This window comes from Microtus pennsylvanicus, chromosome 11, assembly GCF_037038515.1.
Source record: "Microtus pennsylvanicus isolate mMicPen1 chromosome 11, mMicPen1.hap1, whole genome shotgun sequence".
Taxonomy (NCBI): domain Eukaryota; kingdom Metazoa; phylum Chordata; class Mammalia; order Rodentia; family Cricetidae; genus Microtus; species Microtus pennsylvanicus.
Window position 1 is genome coordinate 91,722,434 of NC_134589.1, and position 11,839 is coordinate 91,734,272.

The 11,839-nt window shown below is 50.3% G+C and overlaps 1 protein-coding gene across 1 annotated transcript; it reads left to right on the forward strand.

Moving 5' to 3' along the window:
- The first annotated feature begins 7,275 nt into the window (after positions 1-7,275).
- Positions 7,276-10,078, forward strand: LOC142831645 (prostatic spermine-binding protein-like). Its single transcript, XM_075941851.1, has 3 exons — positions 7,276-7,330; positions 7,442-7,544; positions 9,583-10,078. The coding sequence occupies exons 1-3, from the start codon at positions 7,276-7,278 to the stop codon at positions 10,076-10,078; spliced, it is 654 nt and encodes a 217-aa protein (XP_075797966.1).
- Positions 10,079-11,839: the final 1,761 nt, after the last annotated feature.

An 11,839-nucleotide genomic window follows, 5' to 3' on the forward strand; every position in this document is an offset into this window, starting at 1 on the left:
CACAGCACAGTACAGTACAGTACAGTATAGCACAGTACAGTACAGTACAGCACAGCACAGCACAGTACAGTATAGCACAGCACAGTACAGTACAGTACAGCACAGCACAGTACAGCACAGTACAGTACAGTAAAGCACAGTACAGTACAGTGCAGCACAGCACAGTACAGCACAGCACAGCACAGCACAGTACAGTACAGCACAGTACAGTACAGTACAGCACAGTACAGTACAGTACAGTAAAGCACAGTACAGTACAGTACAGCAAAGCACAGTACAGCACAGTACAGTACAGTACAGCACAGCACAGTACAGTACAGCACAGCACAGCGGTGCACACTTAAGATGCTTTAAATGATCCAGGCATGGGACTTCGCACCTGTAATCCCGGTATTGGGAAGTCGAGGCAGAACGATTGCCATAAGTTTCAGGCTAGCCTGGGCTACATGGCCACAATGTTTCAAAAAATGATAAATGAATAGAATCAATTAAATAGGGGCTGGAGCTATGGCCAATTGGTTGAGGTGCTTACTGCTCTTGCAGGACACTCACAACCATCTGTAACTCCATAGGATCTGAGGACCTCTTCTGACGTCTAAACACACAACGTGTGCACATGTATGTAAGATAAAAAATATATTTTAAGTTGATTAAATACAAAATAAGATGGGTTAAGTAGTACATTATCTTTTTTTAAAATAAAGAATTTACTGGTATGTTTCCTACAATAGAAACGTATTTGCTAAACTCTCACAATGTATAAATGGATTTCGATGACCCCAGAGTGACTGGGGGCCAGGGTCATAAAGTCTATGGGAAGAATAATCTGGTGGCTCTTAGCTTTGGAGCCCTAGGACACAGCTAACTTTCCACTGGGTTCCTGAGCAGGATGGGAGAGGACTTGGGCAGGCTCAAGAGTCCCAGTCATACTCTGCAGAGCCACGTTTTTACCAAGTCCAGGGCTATCTTGGTTCTGTGCCCGCCTCTTTCTTAGTCCACCCTTTAGGTCAGGGATTCTTGTCCTTGGCTTAAAGATGTGGGACAAGAGGTTCGTTCTCCTTTGCGATGAGAATGGGCCTGAGCCTGACATAGCCGGGTGTATTCCCGCATCTCTGACTCTCTCCACTAGAGGGCAGCAACGTCCCACGGTATCGCGTCCCAAACGCCATCTAGGCCAAAGTCTCAAGCTCTGTGACATCTCCAATTCCCTGGACAAGTTCAAATTCAGATTCCCTCTCCGACATGAGGCCTCCTGGGGTTCACTGGTCTGCACACGGGTCCTCCCAGCCTGGCTTGCAGGAGCTGGCCCTTCCTTAAAGGGCGCGGCAAGTATTCATCACTAACCTGCGGCCTTGGGGGAAGTCCTTCAGACTAATTCTCTGGCTGACCAGGGTCTGCAGTCCTTGGGAAACATAACCGAGCCCTTTGATGGTGACAGTGGCCCAACCGGCCAGTGGAGACCAGGTGGCTGCTGGGTTCTAACTCTTCAAAACCAAGCTGGAAGAAAGTATTGGTACAGCCTGGTGTCCAAAGAGGAACCGAGTCCACGCCTCCCTTCTGTGGGGCTTGTTTGCGCATCTATCTGTTCAATGAAATAAATGTCTCCTCTTTGTTTGGATCCGCGATGGGCAAATAATACCGTCTCCCTCCTTGATCCACACAATTCCCCAGACCAGCTCCCAGCCCTTCCTCTTCTTCCCAGGAAGCTGCCCTGACCAAACAAAGATGGACTCAGTGATAGCAAACCTGAAGGTGAGGCTTCCTGGCCTGGCTCCGACCCAGCCCTCTGTACCCGTTCCTGGTTTCTTTCCCTGGGCTCCTGTGCTATTCTCTCCTAAGGGACATTTCCATGGAATGACCCCCCGACACACTGTATTATAAGTACATGAAGTGTCTCAAGGATGACCAAACTGGGCCACTGTGACAGCTACCAAGGCTAAGCTACTTGGCATCTCAGCGTCAGTTATGGGTCCTGTGGCAATGCCAGTCTCAGAGTTCCCTGGAGGACTAACACTGTGCTGGGTACCCTGGCCAGCCAGTGGGAGCTGGCAAGAGGAGCTATTGGAAGGGGGAGCCATGGCACAACAGAACTCAGACAACACCCAGTGGAGGGGGGAGGGTTGTAAGTGTCCTTCACGCATGGAAGTCATCATCCATCCTTGAGGAAGTCATCACAGAAGGACTTGGGCCTCTGACTCTACACATCTCTGTGCTTGGGACAAACATGGGATCCCTTGGCCTTGGGCCCTTGCTTTGCCTGGTTTGTGAACTCACCAAGTGTGACCTCTTCTCTCCTCCAGTTCTGAAGCCTTCCGATGCCCTGGCTGAGGTTCTCTAGGGCACAGCATATTGACAGGGCATGGACTGGAATGTGGGCTCAATTGTTCAGAGACCGTGGACAGGAGTTCTGTGGCCCCAGTGTCCTGGGTACACCCCCACTTTCCTCCCGTGGTGGAACCAACGTCCCACAAAATATACATATGGCTGAGTGGCATCAGGGTATAAAGGGACGAGCCGAGGGGCTCAGACCACACAGCACAGGTAAGGAAGGAGCAGCAGCCCAGCCTGGTGCAGGAGGAGAGGTCAGAGGGGAAGGGAGGATGGGTTGAGCCAGATAGAGACTGAACCATGAGGGACAGATGGAGAGGTTTGGAACACGGGGCTTCTCCAGGAGAAGCTTTAGACTCTGGGGAGCCCAGGGTAAGGTGACATCCTGGGACCTCTTGCTGAGAGCTTAGTTAGAATGCTAGCACACTGTCATTGGGGTCTCTCAGTGTGGGCATGTGGGTGAAGCCAACCCTGGCTTTTCTGAAGCCTTTTGGGACTGTGGAAAAAGAGGGTTCCGAAATGTTCCCTGTCTCAGTATAGAGCTAGAGACCTCTTACACCCCTAGTCTTTCCCTCAGAGCATCTCCCTGTGGCACTTGCATCCTCAGGTCATGCTGCTGTTGCTGACCTTGGCTGTCCTTGCTGGCCCCATCTGCGGACCTCAGGGTGAATTCTCACACTTGGTGTGCAACCCCAACTTCCCATGGTTTGATCTAGGCAAAGCGACGTCTGGAGGTGAGGGATTGACTGAGCTCTCTTAATGCCTTGACTTCTGTCTCCTTTTCTTCAGAGATACAAGGCAACCAGAGAAGAAGAGCGGGATGGAAATCCAGGCCATCCATGTCTTCCTGGGTTATGAGGACATCATGGTGGGATGGGGGCAGTGAGCAGGGTTATAGCTCCCCGGCTTCTGTAGCATGGCCTGGCTGTGCCCACCTCTTGTGGCTCATCTACTTACAAGATTCTCTCAGACCCCTATTTTGCCCAGTGTTCTCTTGGTCTTCAGCTCTGCAGTCTGGCATGAGCTAGCCCATGGTCTTCAGGGAGGCAGGTGGGGAAGGACTGGTTCAGGAGGGATCACAGAAGCTGGAAGGCCCTCTTTCAGATAGTTCTGGCAGCTTTGGGGCCTTTTGGTAGCGACAGAAATTGTTCATACGAGCGGAGAGCAATGCAGACCCCATGTGTGCAGACCCTGGTCTCCTGTTTCCTCTGGACCTTTACTCCAGCAAGGGCAGCCAGTCCCCTGGAACAGACCAGGTTTTGGCTGTTGTCACCAGTGTCTACCTCTAGGTCTTGGCCTTTCCCCTACAGCATCCTAAGGGTCTTGGGTTTCTGCTGTCAAGCTTGGCAAATTCGAGCACAGCCCTCCTAGGTTAATCAAACTGCAGATAAACAGTGAACACACTTTAAAGGTGTCTGGGCCTCTACAAATTTAGCATCTCCTCATCCTTTAAAAAGTGAATGTCAGAGGTATCGAGGAGACAGTTCAGGGAGAAAATTGCTTGCTGTGTAAATATGAGGCCCTACGTTTGGATGCCCAGCACCCACATGTGGCTTTGCTTCTTCTTCGGAGCTGTGTCTGCCTTGGTCCACGAGGGTGGAGGGAGTAGAAACAGGGAACAGGGTTTAGATGGCTGTGGGTAGGACGGAGACAGGCCCTGGGAGACAGCCGTCAGTGAACCCGCGCAACTTTGTTCCAGAGTACAGGTTGGGGAGCCTGGGGACAAACCCTTGTCAGCACAGTGTGACACGCTCCTATCTCAAGCCTTCCTCTGTGGCAGCAGGGCCCACAGCAGATCCCTGAGCACAAGTCTTCCAGCAGGAATCTGTGCCAAGGGTCAAGCTGAAGACAAATCAGGCATCCACCCAGAGACAGCCTTCAGGTAAGGTCAGTCTTCAGGCCCAGGGACATTCTCCAGGGAAGGGCAGGCAGAGAGCAGGAAATTTCGCTGGGGAGGGAAGGAGTCTCTATGTCACTGAGCTTTTGGGAAAAATTTTCTTAGCCATGATAGACTGCAACCTCTCTGATCTTCCAACACCCACATAAAATATGGGTACAGCAGGAACCCCAATGACATGGGGGCAGAGGCAGGTAGATCCTATGGGTTTGCTGGTCAGATTCTAGCCAAAATAGAAAGCCCCAGGTTCAGTGACCCTGCCTCAAAAAAGAAGGTGGGAGTAGGGGAGCTAGTGAGAAGGGCCCATGAGTAAGAGCAGTTTCTCCACTAACTTGGGACCTGAGTTGGGACACCCAGCACTTGGGTTAACAAATTTCTGAGCAGCTATGGGTGTCTGTAACCTCAGTAGGCAGGGAGATCCCGAGAGCGCTCTGGTCAGCCCAGGCACACAGCTGGATGCTCAGAGGCACATCACCCGGCAATAAGGAGGATACAGATAAAGGAAGACGCTCGGTGTCCTGCTACAATCTCCGCAGAGTCACATGCATATGTAATATGCATGTGCTCACATACATGCTCACACACATGCATGCATACACACACTTCAGTAATGCAGTGAAGGAATATTTTAATTTTGTGCTATGTTTACAATCTTCAGTTTTGTGAGACAGGGTCTCACTATGTAACCCAGACTAGCCTTAAGCTTGGAATTGTTCCATTTCATCCTCACAAGTGCTGGCGGTTACAGACAGGCAACAGAGCTACACTTCAAAAACACAAGGTTTGGAGCCTGGCTTGTGGTCCAGTCCTCTTGTGCCCCAGGAGGCTGGGACAAGAGGATCACAAATCAATACCAACTTGGCTACAGAGTCATTTCAAGATCAACCTGGAAAATAAAAAGAGGATTGAGGCCTAGCATAGTGGCTCATGCCAGCACTCAGGGGGCTGAGGCAGGAGGATTTCCACCATGAAGAAGTTCAAGCCCAATTTGGGTTTCAGAGTGAGATCCTGTTTAAAAGACAAACAGAAAGACAGATAGGTGGGTAAGTAGGTAGATAGATAGATAGATAGATAGATAGATAGATAGATAGATAGACAGACAGACAGACAAGCAGGCAGATAGATAGTATGTGTCAGGCTCTATACAACCCCCAGAACTTCAGAATAAGTAGGTGGTTGCCTGGAATGGCTCAGCGGGTCAGGGCTCGATGCCAAGCTTGGCAGTCTGAGTCGATACCTGAGCCTATGTGATGGAAAGAACTGACTTCAGGAAGTTGACCTCTGACCTCCGCAAGCATGCCATGGCACAACGTACCCCCATACAATTAACAATGTGCAAAAAATAAGTACATAGGTAAATGCTTGGGCTATGCTCACACAGAAGAATTCTGCATTGTTTATCTAAAATTCAATTGAATTGGATATCCTTCCTACATTTCATGAGGAGGCCAATTTAGGATACATCTGAGCTAGCAAGAACAACAAAACTTGGGGGTAGGAAAAGTCTAGATGGCGTGGAGAGGGGACCTCTCTCTTTGCTTGGTAGAACAGCTGCCAGGGCCCTCCAGCTCCCACTAGACAGCATCAGAAAGGGTGGATTCTGTCTTGTTGGTCCCACAGAATGGCCTGCCCACCTAGGTCAAGAACCATCTCTACTCTACTGACCTGAACAGAGAGGTCTCAGTGTAGCTGTGGCCTCATTTGGGGTGAAATGGGAAGAGCCTCCAAAGGGGAAATTATGAGCTGGACAGACCCTGCCAAAGATTCAGGCTCAGGATGGGAGTCATGGCAGAGTTGGCCACCCTGACACAGCTGCCCAACCTGAGGCCAGACTTTCTGGGAACCTAGAGGATGAGGATTGTGTTCCAGAGAAATGGAGGCAGAAAAAAATTCTGTGGGTACCGAGGTGAGGCTGACACACCAGGGCTAAACTGCTTGGTACCTCGTTGTCTTAGCTGTAAAACGGGACTGTAGTGATGCTGGCCGCGCGGAGCTGCCTGGAGAACCGAGGCTGTGTTGAGAACTCGGGCTGCTCAGCTGGCAGGAGATGCTATGAGTATTGTTTGGAAAAAACATGTGTGAAACAAATATTTTAAATGAAGACTCTGGTAAGGTCTCAGGTAACAACCCATGAAAGGAAGAGAGCTGGGGCCTATGCTGCATAGTCTCCAGGTCCAGACCTGGATCCATCCTTCTCTGGGAAGTCAGGGGCAGGACGAATCTGCTCTCCCCACGTGTGCTCAGGACTCTGCACATCTTATCTGCTTGAGGAAAATGTATTTTGTGGCTTTGGGCACCTGGTTGGCCTGGATTTATAAAAATTACCAAGTGTGACCTCATAACCCATCTTTCAGCTGTAAAACCTCACTGCACCCTGGTGAGATCCAACAGGCCGTTCCCTGCATTTGCAGAGGATAGCACGGACTCTAAGATTCATTTGTTCAAAAGCAGTGGAGGGGAACACAAATAGTGTCCCAGGATGTCTTGGATAGATCCCCACGTTCTGCAGGAAACCTTGCCAAGGGCGGGACTGTGGAGGTCCCACAGCCACTATGACTGAGTGGCATCAGGGTCTAAAGGAACGAGCCGAGGGGCTCAGACCACACAGCACAGGTAAGGAAGGAGCAGCAGCCCAGCCTGGTGCAGGAGGAGAGGTCAGAGGGGAAGGGAGGATGGGTTGAGCCAGATAGAGACTGAACCATGAGGGACAGATGGAGAGGTTTGGAACACGGGGCTTCTCCAGGAGAAGCTTTAGACTTTGGGGAGCCCAGGGTAAGGTGACATCCTGGGACCTCTTGCTGAGAGCTTAGTTAGAATGCTAGCACACTGTCATTGGGGTCTCTCAGTGTGGGCATGTGGGTGAAACTGTCTTTGGGTTCTTCTGAAACGTTTGGTGCCTATGGGAAAGAGGGTTCCCAAATGCTCCACTGTCTCAGTCTGGGTGTTGGGATCCCTTAGATCTGATGTCTTTTCCTCAGAGCCTTCTTGAAGACTTGCCATCTCCCTGTGACTTCCAAGCCCCAGGCTTGTGCCCCAAACCCTCAGGAGCCATGCTGCTGCTGCTGACCTTGGCCCTCCTTGCTGGCCCCACCTGCAGAGCCCAGAGTGAGTACCTGAGCCTCCTTTGTGGCCTTCACCTCCTCCATCCCGTCCTAGGTGTAAGGGCCTCTGAGTGAGGGAGTGACCCTGCATCTTCTTCTGCCTCGCTTTCTCCAGACATACTGGACAATAAAATCAGTACCTATTTCTACATTCGCGGTGAAGATCAGGGTGAAATCAAGGGCATCCGGGTCTTCTCGAGTTTTTATGGATTCGTTGGGTGAGTAGTGCTCTAGCTCCTAGTGTCCCTGCAGTGCTCCCAGGTGGTACCCACCTCCATGGCTCATTGGCTGGAGCCCTTAGAGGATTCACTGGATATATAACCACTTTATTTCCCAGAATCCTCTTGGCCTCTACTTCTCCAGCTTGAGCTGAATTAGCCTACACAGAGCTGGGATGCTCAGGCTTGGGGTAGACCGGACAGTCATCAGGGGCAGGCAGAGAGGAACCTCCACCTTTCTGGTTCAGAAAGAATCACAGAGGATGAAGGCTCCCTTCTCCACTTAGTGCTCCTTGGTGGTGACACAAACTGATTCCATGGTCTAAGAGATGTCCCTGCGTCCACAGGACATGAAATGTGCAGGTCACTCTGCCACTCTAGACCTCTGCTCTGCTCCAGAGAGCCTGGCCATTCCCCAGGGACAGGCCAGATCGTGACTGTCCTCACCAGTGTCTGCCTCATGAGCTCTGTTGTTCTCCTATATGCCGCCATGGCCTTGTGTTCCTGGTGCCAAGCTTGGCAAATGCAAGCACAGTGCCCAAGGTTAATAGAATTTCAGATGCACAATGAATATTCTTTTAGTGTGTCTCCTGTGCAATATTGAGGTCATCTCAGTCCTTAAGAAATCCATGTCAGGTGATGTGGAGAAGGCTGGGCAGATAAAGTGTTTGCTGTGCACATATGGGGCCCTCGGTTTGGGTCCCCAGAACCCACGTGGAAGCTGAGAGCAGCCATATGTACATTTCAGACATACAGCAGACAGACACACACCACACACACAAGGACAAACACGCATGCTCTCTCCTCCCTTACATATACAATCCAGTTTGGAAAATATGTATAAACGGTGCTAGGGACTGAAGCTGAGACATACCGCTATGCTTGTCTGCAGCCATCACTTCCCAAAACAGGACCTCAGTCTGTATCCCAGGCTGACCTCAAGCTTAGAGTCCCCCAGCCTCGTCCTCCCTACTGCTGGAGAGCGTATGGCTCTCCTTTGAAAATGCACTATTGGAGCCTGGGCTGGTGGTCCAGTCCTGTCATCCCAGCTCCCCGGATGCTGATGCTAGAGAATATCAAACGTGAGGGAGGTTGTGCTGCAGAGCCACCTCGGGCTCAACCTGGACGACTTCGTAAGCCCTGTCTGAATAGAAAGCAAAGAGAGGGTTGGAGCCCAGCATGGTGGCTCATGTCAGTAACGTCAGAACTCAGGGGGCTGAGGCAGGAGGATTTCCACTGTGAAGAAGTTCAAGGAAATCCTGGCTACAGAGTGAGATCATGTTTTAAATAAAACAAAAGAATGGTCAAAAGAAACAGTGAAGGCGAGAGACAGAGTCAGGGTGGGGAGGTGAGACCGCATACCTGAGTGGCTTGTCTAGCACGTGTGAACCCAGCTTTGATCCCCTCTGCCACTAAGACAGTGAAGGGTGGCAGGATGGCTCCGTAGGTGACAGTGCTGGTCATCCTTCCTGACCACATGAATGTGATCCACCTAATCCATGCGGAAAAAGGAGAGAATAAATTCCCAAAAGTTCCCTTTAGACCTCCATAAGGCCCATGGGACACACACACCTACATGGACAACCAAGGGAGCAGACCTGATCTCACTGGTTTCCGTCCCCTAGGACCACCTGCCGCTCAGGTCAAGGTCCATCTCTGGTCTACTGGCCTGAGCAGAAAGGTCTCAGTGGTGGTTTGCTGACTCATTTGAGACCAACAAGGGAGGAGGTCCAGAGGGGAAATTGAGTTGGGCAGACACCAAAAGATTCAGGCTCAGGATGGGCTGCGGTGGCAGAGCTAAACACACAGATGCCTGACATGAGCCAGACTCTCTGATCACTCATGGGGAGAGATGTGTCCCCAAGAGGCAGAGGTGGGAAGGTACCACAGGCTACAGGACAGGCTGACAAGCAGAACACCGAGTGACATGCTATCTGGAGACTGAAGTATAGGCTGGGAACCAGGACAGCACACATCTTCAGGAAAGAGCTGGTGCTCCTAAGCACACAGCACTTTGACTGGGTCTCTCTCTCCCCAGCATCCAGCTGCTGTTTGGTGAACAGTGGAGTCCCATCTATGGAGCTCAGTCATCAAATCAGCAGAAGTACCTGCTGAGTAAGGGTGAGTGTGTGATTGCTGCGGGCACTAACGACAGCATCTGTGTGCGTTACCTGCATTTGGTGACCAGCAATGGGTGCAAAGCCACTCTGGGTACTGAGAGGGACTATTTTCCCTTCCGAGTCACTTGTGGCTCAGGCAAGCACGCCCTGACGATCGAGGGCAAGTACTTGTCTGGTACTTGCATCACCGCGCTGAACTTCAAGTGGGGACACAGCCCTGAAGATTTGATCTCGGGGAAGCCAGAAGACCCGATGGTCAGTTGGTGCGGTGCCAAAGAGGACGGTTGGGGCAGTGATGAAGATGAAAGCAATGACAGAGAAAACGCTCAAAACAGCAACAATAAGGGCAGCGATGACAATGGTGAAGGCAGCAAGGGAGCCTGCAAAGATGGCAGTGTGGACAAAGGGAACTAAGTTCCAGACAGGGAGGACCATTGCCCTAGGCTGCTCAGAGCTCAGTCCTGCATCCTCACACAGCACCTCCTCTCAGCCAAGCTTGCCCACCTGGAGGGACCAGTATACCAGGTGACCCTGGGCAGGAGGAAGCAAAGCCCACATGGCCCTGTGTCTCTGTGTCCAATAAATTCTGTGCATCTATGTGAGCCTGAGTGGTCCTTGTCACCAAATGGGATGGGTTTGAGGTCCCCCAAAGCCTCCTTTTCCTCCCCCATGTTTTGGACCTACACCTGTGCACTGAGTTAGGATTGCACAGGAAGCCCCTTTGTCAACTCAGCAGAAATGAGGTCCCCAGATGAGGACAGCATCCAGCCACTGCACTGGGCCAGCAAGGAGAGCGCAGTGTGTGCTGACCAGATGGCAGGGACTGGCTTTGCAGTGCTCCTAACTGCTGAGCCATCTCTCCAGACCCCAAACCTTGAGTCTTGGCCACCAGACTCAACCCAAACAGGGAACAAGTTGAGACTTGGTTTGTTTCCAGCACCAACATGGTGGCCCACAACCATCTATACCTCCAGTTCTGGGGCTCCTGACAACTTCTTCTGGCTGCTGCAGGCACCAGGCACACATACGGTGTACATAAATACATGCAAGCAAAACACTCACACACATAAACCAATAAAAGCTTTAAAAATTTAAACAAACTCCCTGTCTTAGGGTTTCTGTTACTCTGAAGAGATGCCATGGCCTAAATCTTATAAAGGAAAACATTTAGGTGGGGCTGATTCAGTTTCAGAGGTTTAGCCCTTTACTATCATGGCGGAAACATGGCAGGACGCAGGCAGACATGGGGCTGGAGAAGGATGAGCAGGCAGCAGGAGGAGAGAGGGACACTGAGCCAGGCTTGAGTTTTGGAGACCCCAAAGCCCGCCCCCAGTGACCTGCTTCCTCCAACAACGCCATTCTCACTCAAACCACCACATTCTTATTTTGTTATGACTCAATTTGCCCAAGTGGTTAAAGTCTAATATAGTTAACAAAAAACATGGCCAGGCATTGGGGCACACACTTCAATCTTAGCACTCAGGAAGCAGAGGCCAGTGAATCTCTGTGAATTCCAGGCCAAACTGGTCTACATAGTGAGTTTCAGGACAGCCAGGGCTATGTAGGGAGAACTTGTATCAACAAAACCAAACAAAAGGATTAACAAAATGCAAGGTATTATGTTGATTAGACAATACATTCTTTGTCTTTTAAGTCTCTGTCACTGGGCGGTGGTGGCGCATGCCTTTAATCTCATGTTCACAGAGACAGGTGGATCTCTGAGTTTGAGGCCAGCCTGCTCTACAAAGTGAGTTCCAGGACAGCCAGGGGTACGCAGAGAAACCCTCTATTAAACCATTTTCCAGAAACCTGGACAGCTCACTCAGACCTTCTGAGCTTTGAGCTTTAAACTGTTCTTACTTTTGTTTTCATCATTCATTTTTAGTCTCCGAAAAAAATCTTATTTTATTATATAAAATTTATCTTTATTTTTAAATATATTTTACCTGTATTCTAGAATTTTCTATCTCATTTATTATTTGTATTATTACTATTGTTATTTAATTTCTGTAAATAAAGATTGGCTCCAAATTATATACATGGTACATTTTCTTCATTCTTTTTAAGACAGGGTTTCTCTGTGCAGTCATGGCTGTCCTGGAACTCACTCTGAAGACCAGGCTGGCCTCAAACTCACAGAGATCCACCTGCCTCTGCCTCCTGAGTGCTGGGATT